The sequence below is a fragment of the Channa argus genome, chromosome 18, assembly GCF_033026475.1.
Source record: "Channa argus isolate prfri chromosome 18, Channa argus male v1.0, whole genome shotgun sequence".
Classification (NCBI taxonomy): domain Eukaryota; kingdom Metazoa; phylum Chordata; class Actinopteri; order Anabantiformes; family Channidae; genus Channa; species Channa argus.
Window position 1 is genome coordinate 3,646,199 of NC_090214.1, and position 19,294 is coordinate 3,665,492.

At 39.8% G+C, this 19,294-nt stretch overlaps 1 protein-coding gene across 3 annotated transcripts in view; it reads right to left on the reverse strand.

Moving 5' to 3' along the window:
- Positions 1-1,666: 1,666 nt before the first annotated feature.
- ap3b1a (adaptor related protein complex 3 subunit beta 1a) overlaps positions 1,667-19,294 on the reverse strand; it is a 51,011-nt gene continuing 33,383 nt past the window's right edge. For all 3 annotated transcript variants that reach the window (XM_067485038.1, XM_067485037.1, XM_067485039.1), the window contains exons 23-27: positions 17,192-17,420; positions 11,483-11,567; positions 10,752-10,849; positions 8,770-8,908; positions 1,667-2,485 (exon numbers count right to left, since the gene is read on the reverse strand). In XM_067485038.1, coding sequence (XP_067341139.1) covers positions 2,335-2,485; positions 8,770-8,908; positions 10,752-10,849; positions 11,483-11,567; positions 17,192-17,420 — 702 coding nt within the window. In that variant the 3' untranslated portion in view covers positions 1,667-2,334. The remainder of the gene's footprint in view (positions 2,486-8,769; positions 8,909-10,751; positions 10,850-11,482; positions 11,568-17,191; positions 17,421-19,294) is intronic.

Below are 19,294 nucleotides of genomic sequence, written 5' to 3' on the forward strand. Positions count from 1 at the left end.
AAGTTTTATTGCAGAATATATACAGCTACAACGCACCACACATCCTGCATCTTCACTTGGCTTTTTCAGTTTGCAGGTATGAAACCTTCTTACAATACTGTGACTCTTACAAATGACTATCTGTTAAACATTAATGCCAATAAAAACTGTTTAGGACTGTATCCAAGGGCAGATATGGTCTAAGTTTTCCCCATTAGCTGAGGGCTAACAGACTAACAGAAGTTAATCTGTATCACTTCATATTCAAGTCACAGGGCAAAGCATGAATTTGTTAAAAAATATACTGTATTTCCAGCAATGCTGTAAAATGCAAAAGACAGGATTTCCAGAATTCTCAGATCTGTCTGGTTAACAATAGATTTGTTTATGTCTACGGTAGTTTCTAAATCTGATGGACTGATGTGAGGCCACCTTGACTTTGATCTTTAACTGAGAAAATCTAACCAGTACATTCTTAATTCCAAATAGATATTTTTTCCACATTTAAAGAAATTCTAAGGCGACGCAGAGATATTGTGATTAAGTGTATGGCACAGACGTAGGAGCGAACAATCCAAAAACAAAGAGGCATAAAAATTATTTTGTATGAAAACAGAAAATAGTTGAAAGTAACATCAATATAGATACAAGTAGCTGATAAATGTTTTGAATTTTGCTTCATGATTTAAAAAACTTTGGCCTTATGGTTGTAGTTAGACTTTGAGATTCGCAACTTTGAGAAAGTGATTAAAAATGTTCTATCATGCAGTAAACCGACTTCTCTTCCTACTTAGGAGAGTTTCAGGTTAGATGAGTTTTACCTTAAGAAAAAGTGTCAATTTTAAATTGGCCTCTGTGTTTTTTAAAGTTTGTGATTTCTTTACTCTTAGCAAAAAGATACTTAGCTCTGCATCTCAAATCTAAAAAGGTAAAATATAAGTTTAAAACTGTTAATACTCAACTGAAAAAAGATATATAAATCGGTAAAAAATATGATTAGTTTGTTGTTTTCCTGACCAGATACAGTATGTTCTGTTCAAACACCCTGTTGCAGAACAACGCACAGCAAATGCCAAATGTTCTCACACAGGACCAGATTGTTCTTGGGCTGCATCGTGGTTTGAAGGCTACGACTCAGTCGGAGAATGGAACCCAGGGAGAGTACTGAGAAGAACATATGTCAGCAGGTGAAGGGACAGATTCATCAAAATCATTAAGTGATGAGCACATGGCGTGTGCCTCAGCCAGCCAATTAGCAGGAGTCACCATTAACGATTTAGTGTTTTCAGCTATGTCCCACTAAATAATAATATATCACAGGGAAGAGATGTTGGGGTGTCAGAGCCACTAAATAGGTGGAAATCGCAAACTGAAGAGCAGAAAAATTAGCAACAAACAAAGAAAAAAATGTTTTTGTTTTTGTTTTGTTTTTACAAATTCACTTTATTGTTGCAAAAGCGATACAGGTAAAGCTTCACGTCTAATGTGTGCGTTTGGCTTTCTAAAGAACATCATTTTTACACAGAAGGCACTTTACCAAATGTGGGTTTGGGCACTTTACACGTTAGAATGTAAAACTACAACAGATGCAGGCACAGGTTTGGTGTTACAAACGTTTCTAAAGGTTCAGAATACTATGACAATGTTTAGATGGGTTGAAAAGACAGATGAATCCTAACTTGTCAGCTTTTTATTTTTTTTTTGGCACTGAAGTCCACCAGTGAGGACACAGGGTTGCCTTGCTTAGGCAAAAATGTGAAATCAAGTTCATGGCATCAATGCTTCAAAATGTCAAGTTATGCTTAGGCACCGTGTGTGTTGCGGCAGTATATCTTTTCTCCTTGACTATAGTACATAATAATCATTTGTCAAAATCATAGGCAGTACGAAATTTTACTGACCAGTTAACATAAATGACCAGTTAGTGTGACCTTCTTGTAATAGAGGAGTGTCATGTTTAGGTGTAACCTAAAGGACATATTTTAAATGTGTTACCACTTCTCTGATGCATCTGTGTGTTTTAAAGGGGAGCACTGCTTTATTCAAGACTTTCACAAAGTTATTTCCATGATTCAGGATGATCCTTTCCAAAGTGACAGACCATAAAAATAAGAAACACTGCATGAGTGCTCCTTTTATTAATTCCAGTTCATTCTCGGTGAGCACACAGCTTCAGCCTCTAGATCTTCGGCTTCAGGATTCGGATCAAAGTGCCATGTACATGTAATTTCAAGCACTGCTTGAATTGTCCCAAACCACAGAAATAAAATGAGTGAAATCTTTAATTAAGTCTTGTTCCCCTTTACCTTAAAAGAAAGCTGAGAGAAGAAGGTGTGATGGCGGTGGGAGATGGGTCTATGGCTGGGCGAGGGCTTGTTTGAGGTCCTGAAGTAACATGGAGGCCATGATGCTCTTATCCGTGTTGATGGTTAGCAGGGCAGTAGAGTCCTTCAACTCCAATGATACCAAGACCAGAGCACCACTGCTGACTGTCCGCCCAGCAAACCTGCAGGGGAATAAGAACAAGTGGGTAAGCTGCAGAGAAAGACTGACTAAAGAAGCTGGGAAGCTTCTGTTCATTGTGCAGCCATGAGCCCAATATTTAGCTTGACTGACTAAAACATCATCAAGTTACAAGCACAGGACAAAGCTGATAAAGACTCGAATATGCTCTGACTGAGTTCCTCCGACAACCACAACAGAGCAAATCACAACCACAGATTCTAGCAAAAGCAGAAAATCAGAGCTACTTAGTACTTAACTCTCAACGTGTCCTTAGCAAGATTTAATTTGGTTCAAAAATATGTTCCTCCTACTATTTTCGTATTTTATCACCCTGGTTGAAGTTTGATAGAATTAGTGTCAGGTGTTTGATACTAGTGGAAAATTGAGCCAAAAAGTATAATTTCTACTATGTTTATTTTCAAGTTGAACAGAACCACTTCCTGGTCTCCTATTCAGCAGAAGACGTCAGCACTTAAAGTGTCCCTGTACCAAACTGTCCTTTTTTTATTCAACAAGTGTTCAGTAAGTCACATCTAGGTGTGTAGCCTGCCAGTGTTTAGCTGCTACATCAGTGAGCAGCTTATCCGCTTACGTATAACAAATACCAAGCAGCTTAGAAAAGCATTAACTGGTTTCCAAGCCATAAACTTATGCTCATAACTCCCATTTCTTCCCTAAACCCATAAATTATCAAATTGGAAAATCCTCCAACAGCTCACATCTTGTAATTACCTAAATTAACGAGTGAGACAAAGAAAGAAAATGAAGTGACAGGAAATACAGAGAGTAGAGCAACAGACAGTCTATTATCCCAGCTGACTACAGAGCCATTAGGGGTGAGACACACCCTTCATGCCAGTCAAACAGAGCCGAGCCTGGTTTTATGGACTGTTGGTGTCTATGAGTGTGTGGGAGCACTGGGACCACTATGGGGGGATGCACCATTCCACCAGCTCCCTCTGGGCCGTTGGGAGGATTCACAGTCCTGTTTCCTTGGATACTGTCTCTTCAGAACAGGAGCAAATATGGGCGCACATGGTTCCCATTGAGCTTGATAACAAGAGGCAGACAGGGGCTATGACCCAGTGTGACCCTCTTTGAGGGTGACAGAGCTGAGCAGGGCCCCCTCTCCAGCTCCCCTCTGGCCCTCTGTATCTCGGAGCCCAACTCCCAGCCATCTGCCTCCATTTAGCGCCACATCCCTGCAACAAAGACCCCCCGTGGCAGCCCGCTTAGGCCTGACAAACAACCCATAAAGAGCCCCACTTAGGCCTGACTAAAGCCTGCGGAGAACCCCCACAGGACGGCCTGTGGACAGACTCTGTCACAGAACCCCACAACTCTTTGCTGTGCAATGGGAGCAACTAGCACGTCCAATAATTAGCAAACGTTAAAGACAGGGAGAGGGGGACACGGAGGGAGCGGGCATACACAATAAAATGGCACTGGCTTGCAAACCTACTGTGTCTGGGCGTGTCTCTGGGGGGGCTGCTAAATTACCATCAACAGAGGAGAGGGAGTCTATCAGAGAGCTCTCAGGGAGGAGAGAGAAAGGGCGAGAGAGAGAGAGAGAGAGAGAGAGAGTGTCCTCCTCAGGCTTAATTAAAATATTAGCCACTTCAGCAGGAAAAACAAGCCATTGAAGAAGAGGATTAATTTCTGTCAAAACCACCACCCTCCTGCATCTACTCTCCCTTTCTTAAATAATTCAGGGGCTGTATATTAATCCAAATTACTAATTGTGGGGATTCATAATATGTCCTTTGTCACCCTTTATTCCCACATTTCCAAAATACAACTGAAATTATGCAAGTAATTATTTTGTCCATTTGCCATTCAGTGCACAATCCTGAACATATGTAAATATACATTCTTGGCCAGTCACCTTAACCCTAACGCAGCCCCAAGTGTCAGTAGCCTAAGGCGGCTACGTGGTCCCTGTGGCTTTGCTAATGGATTTAGGATATAAATCTATCATTTACTCAGCCAGTTAACACTAACTTGAGGCTGCTTTCATTCTGTCTCAGGAGACGCTGCGGTGGGCCTTTTGTTCACGTGAGGCAATGAAAGCGAGTGAAAGAAACAACAGCGTGTTTTGATTGGGTTTGATTTCCACATGTATTTGCTTTGAATATTCTCACTTTGCCGTTTGTGCTTGTGTGCACGCTCAGGTGCAAAGACCAGTTCTACACACAGACACACACCTAGATCTAACACAATCAATGCATTTTTAAAGGACTAGAAGGGAAAGATTAAGAACAAGCGGGACTTAAACGGGTCATTGGTATTCTCCTGCACTCTTCACACACTGGGCTAAACACTGGATTAATTGCAGTGTATGGAAAGAAAAGCAAAGCATAACCTCTGGACTTAGAGCAGGCGGATTGGCATCGATCGGCAGGGCTGCAGCTAAGCATCACTCTCCAATTATCTGTGATTCTCCTCAGTGGAGAGAGCCTGTGTGTGCCATCTGCCTCCCCTCCATCCTGCCACTGCACAACACAAAGTGGGCCTCACCTTTAGATTCACCCTCATGCAGAGAAGACACGGGCTGCTGAGGATTTAGCTCAGCAACCAAGAATAAGGGACTTAACCCACAGCGAGTACATTACCCTTCTGCATCTTAGGTAGACATTCAACCATGTTTAACCATGTCAACAATTTTCTGGAATTGAACTGGTTGGCTGCAAAAATAAATAAATAAATAAATAAATAAATAAAACGCTTCATGTTTTTACTAAAATTGGAAAAGCTGAGGCCAACTGTGTAGTGGCTGCAGCTGGATGCCATTGTTTCTGGTTCTTGGCCAGGTGCACAAGTGGAGGAGTGTCCTTCAACTGAGTGGTCAGTGGGGCCAGAACAGAGTCTAGCAAGCAGACTCAGCTCTGGCCATCTGCCTGGTCTATTAGCCCCAATTAGAACCAGGATCCCTCCACACATCTCACGAGCTTGGCCATACGGACAGACTACAGCATTGCCCCTAGAAGGGCAGAGGGGCAGACTGACGTAAGAGGCAGGAGGAACAAACAAACCACAGAGGGTTTGGAAGAAAAAAAAAAAAAAAAAGGAACACGGTGGGGAGAGGAGATTTTAACTTAACGAGGATTTAAAACACAAGTGTTACCTGCTACTAGCCGTGTAAATGTTGCATTGTTGTCTGTCAATAGCAAACATTGCATCAGTTACAACGGCAAACTTTGTATTTCTAAAGAGAGATTATAAACCACAGTGTCTGCTAAAGCAATCCATAATGAAGAGCCCAGGCATTTACTTAGTCAGGTTATAAATGATAGACAATTATATTTTAAATGGAAACAAAAATTCAGCTTCAATGAAAACGGGAAAATTCAGTGTTTAGAGAAACATAATTTAATTAGAGCAAATTGTAAAGTAAAGACAAAGCATAGCTTATAAATCAAGGGATTCAGTTTTTTTCTTTTTTTGTAAAATTAGGCTCTAACCGATGGGATTGGCAATGCATGCAAAATTCAATCAAATTTGCTTTCAAACGGACTGAAAAATAGAGCACATTTATTCTATTCCGCCTGTTTAGACATAAACAAGAACAGCATTTTCTACATTTGCTTTCCTGCTTGATTTATTGCCATCCTCCTTTCCAGCAATCAATTTCTGTGTTTCTGTGGCATCCACCCCACCCCCCCACCCCCCTCCCTGCTTGGCCTTGATGCCTGTTTGGGAAAAGCAGTGCTGCACCCTGCTGATAAACAAAGGGAGTGCATGGATGCAGATGGGAAGGAGGCTGTAGCTTTGTTAAGCAAAGCCTATGTTAACTCACATTGTGTGAGATCAGTGGAATCTCATATAATATGTTGTGAACTCTCATTTGTAGGGGTTCATTCTAAAATCCCATCTGCTAATTTCTACATTAAACCTTTACTCGCACTCTTCCAAGAGTAAGGAGCCAAACATTTAATGCTTGGCGAACTCCACAAAAACCTTGCAGTGGATGTGTCCAATTGGATCAATCATGCTACTTTGAACCTATGTTTCCCTGAAGCCCTAAAACCGCTACTTATAAAACTACTACTATGTATGAATTCTGATGCAATTATTACAAGCGCTGAAACACGAGGTGGATTGATCGATTATCAAAAAATCTCGAGTATCTTAGAAAGCAAAACTAGACTTTTTTGGTTCCAAAAATAAAATGTGAGAAGTAGCTTCACTGTTGTACATAACTGTAAAATTATTATTATTTGTTTTTTTTAGAGACTGTGCTGTTAGTTGGGAATCTAAATAGATAAAACACATTGTTGACTCTGGTGACTTGTATTTCAGCATTTTCTAAACAAGTCATAAAAATAACCCAACAGCTTTGTAGATTATGAAGATGAAATTGTTAGTTCTCCGTGACTGGGTTTGCCTGCAAAGATATAGGAAAATTGAAGTGTAAACTGTAAAGCTGTGTTTATGTAGGATAAAGTCATGAAAGATTAAGCAAAGACCGTATGACAAAAAAAACTTTCATCACTTAATAGCAGAATAGAATAGCAGTAAAACAGCCCATTGTGGCATCTTCCTATGTTCAATTGTGTCTATCCCATAGTCCAAATCTCAAATGTGCTCATTTTAGTTAAAGAACAGCTAATTGTTTGAGTTTCTAAAAGAATCAAATTATTTTTATTCAATCTTGACCAATAAACTTGAGGAGACAAGGAGGACTTGGTCAGCCATGACCTGCATCATCACCAATACATGGACCATCTATGGACAGTGTGGAAGAACCGGTCATCATGTGGATACCAGCAGACAACATGGAAGACGTTATCGCTGTATAAGATTACAGGGTAACGCTGGGACACAGTGTTTTCCTTTTTAGCTGTCACAGAAGCAGGAAAGAGATTGATAGCACAGTCATTTGAGCTATTGGTTATTCTGAATGAAGTATGGGCTTATTGGAAGCAGGCCTTTCCCACCGGCTAACATTGATTTCCACTCACTCTTTTAGTTCTCTGTGCCCTTGTGCAAATGTTTCCCTTCTTATTTTTTCCCCCTCTGATTTCCTCCTGTGTTTTCTACTTCGTTCCTCCATTCCAGCTTAAAACCTATAAGGAAATTATCACCAACACATGATGGGATGTCTGCACAGTGCATGGTAATAAAGGACAGACAGAAGCAGACAAGCAGGAAGGGGGACAGAGCGCAGCACAGAGGGATGGAGGACAAAGAGGAAGTGAAAGAGAGGGAGAGCCAGATGGGGGGGGGGGGGGGGGATGGAGAGATGAAGTGGAAGAGGGACAGAGCAGGAAACCGAGGGAGAGAGGGAGGTGTAATTATCTATCAGGTGTTCGGGTGTGCGTGACAGAGGAGGAAGCTCATTAGCACACTCTGTGTACACCAATTACACAGCCAGGCTTCTCAGGGCATTCCCCTGGCATGTCTCTGAGGCTGAGTGGGGACACTTTTACTCTCCGATACCTGCATACACACGGTTTTAACTAAACTCCACGTAAAAAACACACATCGTAAACGGCCACACGTTTCCAGGAATATAGAGATTGTCACTCTCAGAACAAACAGTGATCTCCTTTTTAAATTCGTATGTGACCCTCAACCTTTACAACAACGAACATGAAACCATAAACATCCCAATGTGTAAGCGTTGGAATGAGGCAAAGATACAAAGTTTGTCTAAACGAGGCAAGCCAAGATTCACACTTCTCATAAAGACAATTACAATTATTCTGCTTTAAATAATAAAATGTTTCACTTTGCTTCCTCAAAAAAAACAATATAATTTGTTAAAAATTCTTAAAAGAGTTTCTCTTCTCATTAATAAAAAACAATTATTAAAATGGTTAATTTTTCAAGTTTAACTACTCAACACAATCCACCGTGATATCATAAGGCTGCAAATCACATTCCTTTAAATTGCTCACTGGATTGGCATTAGGTTCCAAAGATATATCTAATGCATTATCAGGAATTTCAAACAAATATGAACGCCATCAAGTTCTGAGGTAAGAAAAAACATCATTTCATGCACAAATATCACTCAGATCAGAAACGTGAAAAAGAAAAAAGTGAAGTAATAGAAGTTTATTAAATTCTGCAGCTTAAATGTTAAACTGGATATATGTTGGCTGTACATTTTGGCAAATGGTTACGTTTCTGTGAAAACCATGCATGTTCAAGATAGTTTATCATCTCAAAGCCACATGGTTTTCACACTGCATGGACTTTATTCTTGTTGAAATACAAAACAAAAAACTAAAACATACATTTAGAGCCCCAGAGATGAAAATTAAGAAGAACATGTGGTACCTGTGGAAGTCGTTTTGGCTGGATGAAACCACTCCTACGTTGGCCACAGACAGGACCTGCTTTCTGATGGCCTGGCTGGACGTGTTTGCTGTTGCCATGGTGATGGTTGCAGAGGTTTCATTCATGCCCAGGAGCTTACCTGAGAGAATTCTGCTATTAGTGTAAATTCTTTACATTCTTTCCTTATTCTTTTATCCCCATGAACAAGATAACAATTAGATGGTCAACTGTTTAATATCTCCATCTTTACATGGCAATTTCTCCTGATGACAGATAACCAATGATGCTTTTGTAGATGTATATTAGTTTCCAGTAAACCCCATTTCTTTTTATGCTAAATCAGAGTTATTGGCTTAACTTAACTCCATTAAAACTTTAAGTATGGAGGCTGCAGAGATTCAGATTCTTTTAAGACTTAAGCATAAGGCCAATTCGTTTGGATTAATTTCTAAATAAGTATTAAAATCATGAAGCATCCATAATCGAGAATAAGCCTGTGGTGCGGTTTAGTTTTGATGGACTTTGAGTTCTACATCATGTTTTTGTCTGTAGAGCACTGAACTTTTTAAAATACTAAATGAAATGAAATGTGTAAACCTGTACAAAATGTGTGCTACAAGTTTAATGGTGCTCTATAATGTTCATTAACCTGATTGATAGAATAGTTTAGGGCATCGTTTCCTGACTGATGGTTGTGGAACGTAACAACATAAAATAGATTTTGATAAACACTAAAATGGGTGTTAATAAAATGGTTCCTCTTTTAATAATGCAAATTAAAAAATTAAAAGGAAGGGGTGGCTGTAGCTCAGTTGGCCAACAGCCCATTCCCATCCCCAGCTGTGCAGTGTCGGTCCAAGCCCGGTAGAAACTGAAGAGGAGTAAAACTGTGTAAAACTGTGCCAAATCAACGTGCGGACAATGACCTGCTGTGGTGACCCTGAACTCAAGGGGGTGGGGGTGGGTGGGTCAGTTTATGCACACTTGGAAATGAGCAGGATTTACAATAAAGAATGGAGATAATAAGTAAAATTTAGGTATAAAAAAAATAATAAATGCAAATAAAGAATTAAATTCATTCAATTTGTTTAAAGCGGAAATTTGCTAAAGAGCAAAGTCTGGAAAATCAAGTTGTTCTCCTTCGCTCAAATCCTTATTTTATCTGAGTGCAAGGTGTATTCAGAAAACCCAGCAAAGTCAATTAAGACCGAAGCAGCATTTAGCAGAGACTTAAGAGCACATGAATGGCTCTCAATAGCTGCGACAGTACGCAGCTCTACAGGTGCATGTGGCTGTTCTTTGTATGTTTGCGTAGGGAGTACAATTGTGTACTTCACAAGTGCTTCACAAGAGGCAAACCTTTTACCTTAATTACAAAGGCAAGCTACAGGGATTTAATTTAAGTCTACAATATAAATAGAATTTGTGAACACTGGGTACAATAAAAAAAAAAATGTTTAGACTTTAAATTACTACCTTTGTCATTAAAAACTGCAATGCGATTGTTATTAAATCAAGTTGAAAAATCTGTAACATCATCACCACCTTTGAAAAAAATAGATCTGGTGAGATTTTAGACGAACGCTTGCTGGGGATGGAACTATCGTGCTTGGGGTTTAGGGGGAGCCACAGACTTGGAAGGGAAGTCTGAATATAGTGAGAGTTGGATTATCACCAGGCTTGTTTTTAATCATAACACTGAAGCAAATACATGAAGCATTGTCACTGATTTGAGTCTACACTAAATAAAAAAGCAATAACAGTCTAATCAACTACTCTGTGAACAACTCTGTTACCTTTTAACAATAAGAGAAGATGTAACAATTCTCTACTTTCTGCCATTTTCTTTCTAGTACAAGACCATGGGGGACATAGTTATGATAAATCTATTTATTCAGGACTGGTTCGGTTTCAGTTTGAATGGGTAGAACAACAACAACAGATTGTTTACAGTATTTCACACCGAAGCAGATTTAACTCACCTTGCTCCTTGCAGAAGTCCTGCTCCGTCATGGTGCTCGGCATTAACAGCTCGCCTACAGCAGGCTGGATGGACACATTAAACTGGTCCTCCTTGGTGCTGGTGACGAAAAATGTACAAGAATGCTCAACGTGCAGAGGTTTCTTATAAACCAGGACTTACTACAAAACAATGTTTCAGCCCAAATGCAAATCCAACTCTTTAAGCTGAATTAATGTAAATATAGTAGTGTGTGTGTTGTGTGAGGTGTTTTTGTGCACGTGTTAGTATTTTTGCTGTGTTGGTGTATTAAATGTTTCTCTTCTTATTGTCTTGCAAACCACGCTCTGTGAATGGCATTTTGGAGCGGATTGATTCCCCCATCCTGAACAGATTTTCTGATAAAGTTATTGATCTGCTGAGCAGCGGTGCCAATGGCATTCAGGAGGCTGATTTGGGTTGGGGCTGATTACTGCAAGAATAATTGTTATCCCAGTGAACTGGGATCAATTGTGGCTGATGTCTCACCTGGGAGTGCTGGCAGAGAGTGGGTAGGAAAAGAAGAATCAACAACGAACAGATGAGAAAGGAAAAAGGTAAGGCAACACGAGGGAAATGTAATGAATCTGGAGACAGAATGAAAGCCGTAGTGGAAAAAGGTGGTGAAAAAGATGTACGACTGAAGGTCTGAGAAAGACAAAAAAAAAAAAAAAAAAGCCTAACGTGATATGAGTGGATGTCAGGTTGTCTTACCACAACTGGAAGTTGGCTGCTTGTGTCGAGTCGCTAAAGTCAATACCCATGGAAACCGTCACCGAGGCCTCTGGCTCCAACCGCTCTGAGAATGAAAAAGAGGGGAGGAAAGATGAGGGGAGAAAAGGAAGAGTGAGTGACAAGGGCACAGCGTTCAGCGGGGGAGGGATTGAGGAAAGGGAGCAGGGTGGTGGTGGTGGGGGAGGCGGAGGAGGAGGGGTGGGGGGCAGCAGCCGAGTGGAACAGACAAGCATCCACACTACTTGTGTTTTCACTTCACAAAGCAAGGCCACTGTGTGTGAGAAATCTATACTTCAATCTCATTCCCCACACCTCTTGTAGCGTCGTGGAAAAAAACATGAAGGACTAGCATATTTCCAAAACGACAGGCTTGTCAAAAAGAGCATCAGCATCAAGAGAGATGGGGTGTGGGAGAGACAGCAGGCGAAACGGGAGCTCGAGAGCGAGAGTTGAGCAACGCCACAAATGTTGAACAGGGAGTCTGGACAGCTGAATGCAGAACTCAGACAGAAACATCATCTACGCTCTCCCAGTTGGCCTGTTGGTTTCGCTCTTCATAGGACTGGGCTATTTCACTGTACAACTCTTCCCACAGACACAAATGAGAAGAGAGGAGCAGAGGCTCTAGAGAAAACCCTCTAAAAACAGAGCTATCATGAACTCACTTCCAATCCACCCTTCACAGCTTCAACAAGATCTCTGTTTCTATATTTGTTTACCATGCTCGGTTTTCTTCTCCTAGGTCCCAAGTCTCAGTATAAAACATGAGATAAACAATTCAGAATGCAATCTGAACTTGCTTAGTTTATGACAAATCAATACACACCAAGGAGACTGGATTTAACCAACAGCCAAGACATTCATTCAACCTGCAGGAAAACATACTTAAAAACTAAAATCCCTCAAACACACTCGGAAGCTTAATTCCGTTCACTAGCTAAGTAATGAAGTCATGAATAAATTAAATCATATGAAACTTTATCTAGAACACACCGTGTACGAAGTGAAAGGGTCTGTTTACTTTGATGCTACCGTACTATATATCCATCATTTAATATTTTAACAATTGTTCTAAAACAAAGGGCCAAAACTGTAAGGACCAAAGATACAGTATTTCATTTTTCATGTTTGTTTTTTTTTTTATTTACTAACGTATGATAACTCATCTTAATGCTGAGATGTACTGTTAAAAATGGACTTAATTTGAGTCTAATGTTTGCATTAGCTTAGGTTAAATATTGTAGCTTTGGGTTAGTATTAATTTCAGTCCCTTTGCGATTTTCTGGACATTTGTGTGATTGTTGCACCTTAAAATGCTTGATATTACAACAGCTTTTTAAAAATTTTTTGATGATGATTTAAATTGTGCAGTTGTGCAGAATTCAGGGGGATCGGTTGAATCAAATTTTGCAGTTGCAACATTGCAAATTCCAGTGGAGACAGGTGCTGTAACTGCTGTTAAAGGAAAGATGCAATTTAGGATTTAAAAATTGACATTTTAATATGCGCTAATAATACATACGCACTTTGTGACACACACAGCCAGTGGTCGGCTGCAGTCCTGCAATCCCCTGTGATAAGGGTACAGAGCCAGGCTAGTTGTTTTCTTCCTCCTCCGGCCTTTGTGCTGAACTAAGACTAAGCTACCTGCCTGAGAACAATAAAGTCCAACTATTAGATGTGTGTTAGATAAACGTTTAAGCAAGACATATGTATGTAATTGGTAATGGAAGGATAATTTAACCATTGGCCTTCACTTTTGAGTTTTTCTGCTTTTCAAATGATTTGGTCTGAACCATAATTTATCTCTAAACCATTCAAAACTCACAAAGCAACACAGTGTTATATTATGGTCTACCAATTATTAAGGGCGTAGCAAATGCCATAGTTATTACCAGTTAGTTAACGGATCAAGGGACATACCAGTGGACATAAACACTAAGCCAATAACAATACTAGTTCATTTTAAATTGTTAAGCTGCAGGTTCAGAAACCAGCATCTTGTGGAGCAATGGTACAAAAATGGAAAAAAAATTCACGACTGACCTAACACATGCATAACAATGCATAAAGCTCTGTCTGTGTTCATACTCCACAACTTATACACATCCAACTCCGACCACCCCCCCTCACAGTAGCCAGACTCAATCGATCCAAATTACCCACTGTTTGCCTGCTTGAGTTCCTTCAATGCCCAATCAATCCCGTGCAACTGACAGTTTCAATGTGCTCTACTGCACATGACTTCTCTGTCTGTGTGCATAAAAAATAATAAAATAAAAAAATCTTGAGGGAGCACTGTTCTCAGCCTTATGTTACACTGAGCGTAGCCATCATAAAACAGTGTGACAAGAAATACAGAGATGGTGAATAGCTGCTCGTCCTGATCGATACTAATGAAAGGGGATTAGCTCAAGTAATATGGGCAGTTTTCAGATTGGGAGAATAGCACAGGGCTATTTGCTGAGCTGATAGCAAACAGGACTTAGGGTGTTTGATAACGTAATAGTAAAAATAAGACCTTGTGTGTGTAGAGCTGCATAAATTCAAAGAAGCAATTCTGAAGGAACATGAATACCATAAAAAATTCCTCATAATGAAATAAATATTGCTGGACACAACTTAAAAAAGGAAATATTTGCTCTGTAGTACCATCATCTGCAGCAACAGCTTTACTCTGAAAATAACAAAAATGGGTTCAAGTTAGAGTTTGACCCACTCGTCACCCAACATGTGAAATGACACGTTTAGTAATCCAGTTTTTTTTCACCTTTGATAATTAAGGCCAACAAGGCCCCCAGCTATGGATTTTAAAACAAATCGTATACTGTCCAATATACATGTACACACATTTGGAAATAATATTTTCATAATATTAATATTTTATAGTCATGTGCCTCTCTCCAAGGTCTCTTCCCCGCTTCAATCTGTTTCATTTCTGACAGCTCCGCTAAGAAAAATTGACAATCCTGGAAATACATACAGAATAGTGCTTTTAATGCATTTCATACATACACTGAGATTTTGGGAAGGTTTTTTGTTCCAGGTTTTTTGTTCTGCAGGTCACAGTTGGTTTGTGATACGTTTTCTCAAGGAACTTGATAATAAAGTCATCATCAGAGGGCCAACATTTGTTGTAATAAAGTTTCAGAAAACGCAAGATTTTTAACCGACACAGGTGTAGAGGCTAAAACACAGACTTCAGGTGACCCAGTAGATAGAAGCAAACCTAGAACATCTGGCTGGATGTTCTATACCTCACTTGTAAGTCACTTTGGATAAAAAGTGTCTGCTAAATGACTAAATGTAAGAACATAAATAATACATTCAATACATTTTCTAGTTCTAAATACTTTCTAAATTCTCAATATAGTTCCAAGCCTATTATTTCTTGTACTTAGGGTGTAAATCTTTAAAAAGAGTTAAATAAACACGGATAAATTAATTTGGTTCTAGTGAATCTTCAAACCAGGAGGATAGTAAATTAAATACTGCAGATGCACAATCCTCGTCTTTGCTGACAGCAGAAAGACACTGAATATTGATAATGCAACAAAATCTTTGAGAGCTATTGGTTTTACCAGGTTATTTAAAGGGCAAATTCACTAATTTTCAACTTGTTCCCTATGACTTTAGTTTATACTGTAAATATATACAATTATGCTTTTATTTTTAAAATATTTATTTTCTTCTGGCTTAAAAATGCTTCCAGACGACACCACCCAGAGAAATTTTACATTATTAAGAGTTCAGATAGTATCATGTGGGGGAAGTCTGGAAAAGCAGGTTGACCACAATCACACCTCCATAGTGTGAGCAACGAGATGACATAATCTGAACTGAAGGTTCCTCTAAGTGATGTGATCTGGAGGCTTTTTTTTTAAGGAGAGATATATTTTTATAAACTGGTCAGAGTCAGAGAGAGGTTTAAACGCATTATTGTATATTTACACCCTAAACTAAAGTCATTGGGAGCAAATTGAAAATTGGTGAAGTTGCCCTTTAATCTATACTACAACAATACACAGTATACACTTAATGTATACAATGATATCTCCTATGCAACTACAAATTCTGTAATATATTTTATCCATATGACCAAATTGTAGTGTGTAGCAATGAATACTATACTATACTACAGAGCCAGCTCTCAGCATATGTTTCAACCTCTCAAACTATCCACAACAAAGGATCTCTTTGGTATAGATACTTTTATGCTGAAAGAGTGTAGTCACACATTAATTACCCCCAGTAACCAAAATTCTCAATCTGTGGAAGTAAGCAGCTGTAATCCCAATCTATAAAAGTGGAAACCCCTTTTCAGTATGCAATTATAGACCAATCAGTATATTACCTACGGTGTCTAAAGTTGCAGAGAAACTCATTGCTCAACAAATACTCGCACATCAGATCACCACTCACAGAAAATGTGAAATATTTACTGGATAAAAGTGGTACGGTTGCTGCTTTGGTTCTCTATCTCAAAAAGGCTTTTGACACTGTAAATCATAAAGCATTATTGAATGCCAAATTAAGTGGATTACATGTTTCTTCAGGTGCCATAAAATGGATTGAATCGGTTTTATCAAATCGATCACAGTCAGTCCCAGCATAGAACCTGATGTTTCTGTGTCAGGAGAAAGAATACAATTTATTCTAGAATATAACAGACCCTAAGCTGACTTTTGAATCACAGGTGAGTAGAGTTTGCAGACGAGCTAAATTCAGTATCTCACATGTCCGTTTCATAAGGCCACATTTATCACTGCAGGCAGCCAAAGTATACATATACGCTGTGGTTATGTCACATATCAATTACTGTTTAACAACTTGGTCACAGGACCATAACCACACTAAAACTTTGGAATCGCTGTTCAAAACACTGGACAAAAAAAAAAAAAAAAAACATTACACCTTTGCAAAATATTACAAAAGCATAGCCTTTTAAATTGGGAAAACATAAAATACTCTATAATTTGTGTTCAATATACAAAATTAATCATGGTCTTTCATCGCCGCCACTTACCCAGTTTGTAAATACTACTCATGGTAACTAACAAGACCTCCACTACAAGAGGACAGTGTTGTTCTCTTCGAAAAAGTACTTTCAGTCAGCGCAGTGTGCGTTTTCAGTTACTGCTGCACGAGTGGAATCCTGTTCCAGTGAACATCAAAGCACTGAGCTCATACAATCTCTTCAAGAACAGTTCATTAATAGTCAAACAGGTCACCATAAGCACTAAGATTATCAGTGTGGGTCTTCTGTCCTGACCTTAAGGTTCTACTACTGCTGTTTGTGCCATCATGTCATTTTAATATATGTTTAGACTTTTTTAATTAACCGTGAATACCTTTATTCACCTCTATTCACTGTGTTCGCCACCATATTATTTTATTTTATATCTATTTTTTAGGGAGACAATGCTAACATCTGTCCAGGCACCGCAGATGAAAAATGGCCTTCTGGCTAATTCTTGTACATTTGCTGAAATGCTCATTAATGCACACTGTCCCTGTCAAATGAACCAATTAAAGTAAAGTTAAGAAAGTAACAGAGTCACCTGAGTCAGTAGCCATATTAACATTAAACTTTCAGATGACCATAAGTTGAATTTGCAAAACGTCGTACTCTCACTACTTGGTTGAGTTGGCAGTACAATAAGTTACATGTGTTACACTCATACTCACCAATGGTGTTAAAGCAGTGGATATTGAGGCTCACTGGGTTTCGGCCTCCTATGTGGATCTCCTCCAGGCTGTGCTCTGAGCTGTTTGTCAGTGTGACCTGTACAGCCACCATACTGGGTTGGTACAAACACGGCTGCCTGGGAAAGAGGTACTTGGCTGAGAGACCTTTTCCTGTCATATGGTGCAAAAGCTCATAGGTTTTCACAGGGCCAAATGATGGAGTGGTGATCTAGAAGGACATACGAAAGACAGAGATAAAGTTCAACATCCAGTGATGCTAAGTGTGATTTTGTTCAGTAGTAAAGTAATGAAAATGTTAATAATGAAAGTACGGACTAGACTGACCTATGTATAGCTCAGCACTGAGAGCAGAAGCATATAAAATAAGAAAAACAGGACATGCTGAACGTTGCCCAGAAGCTCGGAACACTCACGACAACTAGGGACGCCTCGTACATTACAGTGCAAATGCATGTCCACGAGGGCAGACTAATACGCGAGTCTCCAGTCTTTCCTTCACCTATATTCATGCAATTCACCATGTCCAATCAGCAGGCAGAATGCAGCACTTCTGAGTGGAGTGGGATCAAGGGTTGGCTAATAAACCCCACCACCAACCCTCCTTTTATTAACTCCGTACAGTAAAGAGAAGCCCATTTAGGAAACATCCCAATCAGCCCAGTTAGATGGAAATGGGCTGCATGCTCAGTCAAAGCAGGCTGAATAAAAACAACCCTTAATGAATAGAAACACAAGTGGCTGCATGCGCCAAACCAGCTATTCGTAGGCCTTTATAAAGGGGCTTTTACCTTTTCAGAAGCAGGAAATTGCATTACCTTCAAGAGTCGTGAAAAAGAAGGAGGTGGAGGTGGTAGTGTATTTTTTGTTTCTCCTAAAGATTTGTACTTAGATGAACATCATCCACACTTGATGGTGTTCAGTTTTTCACTTGATGGTGGCAGCCGTCAGCTTTTCTTAGAAACATAAGGTAGGTCGACACAAAATGCTCTATATGCTGCACTGTCAAACATGAGCAAAAGTGATAAAATACTGTAACAACAAATGAACTCTCAAAGAATTGAAGTGATTAATGCAAAAAGAGTAAGAAATATCACTTAATTCTTATATGAAAAATCACCACCTAGTTGCAAAATTGCGTGATTAAGTGATGTGTGTGAACTAAATGAACTGAAAATGACTAAGACTATGAAATGAGGTAACGTGCTGGAAAGATGCAGGCATCCAGGGTGTCGGTGTACATTGTTTTATTGGAGCTGGACATCTGCCAGCGTGTTCTGAATGCCCTGGGAGAGATATACAAGGCATCGTCAGACTTGTCATGCAGTGTGCGAGGGTGAAGAATCGGTCTGACATACAACAACAGCCACTGAGATGAGTTTTAATGTGCTTACTTTTTTGGGGTGCGGTTGGTCAGCAGAAACATGTACTAGTACTGCACTGTAGCAGCAAGACATGGAACAGTAAGATCGTTAAATTATCTAAAACCTACATATAGTACAAATCTATACCCAGCACAAGTCACATCAGATACAGAATAAACACTCGGATCGACAACACAATCTCACTATCGCTCTTGACAGACAAGCAGCATCCCTTGTGCCCAGTGTAAAGGAGGTCAAGTAAACATTTGTTGCTGCGCTGTAACGCTGCTGCGCCCTCGCAGGCGCCCGTCACGCCACTGCCAGCCTGCAAATTTATTGGGCCACTTTTGGATGTGTCAGAGCAGTCGGTGTCGATAAAGCTGGCCGTAATGTTTGTCACCCCATCACAACAGAGATTTACCTCCCTGACACATTCTGCTTCAAGGTCCCGCGTGTCGCCCCTCGCCCAGAGCAGACTGTAGCTACAGAAAGGAAGAACGGGGATAGCGCAGGGCTTCAAACTGCTTATTATCACCAATTTGACACAGTGGACAGTTAAAGGCTGACACCAGCGCCCACACAGGCACCTTCACCCTTCCATCCATTGTTGTCCCTTTACACAACACAAGCTTCATAACACCTCAAGTGTAAATAAGAGAAGACGAGGGATGTAACCTTGACTTCTATGTCAATCTCCCCGTTTGGTGTTGGCTCCCATTCT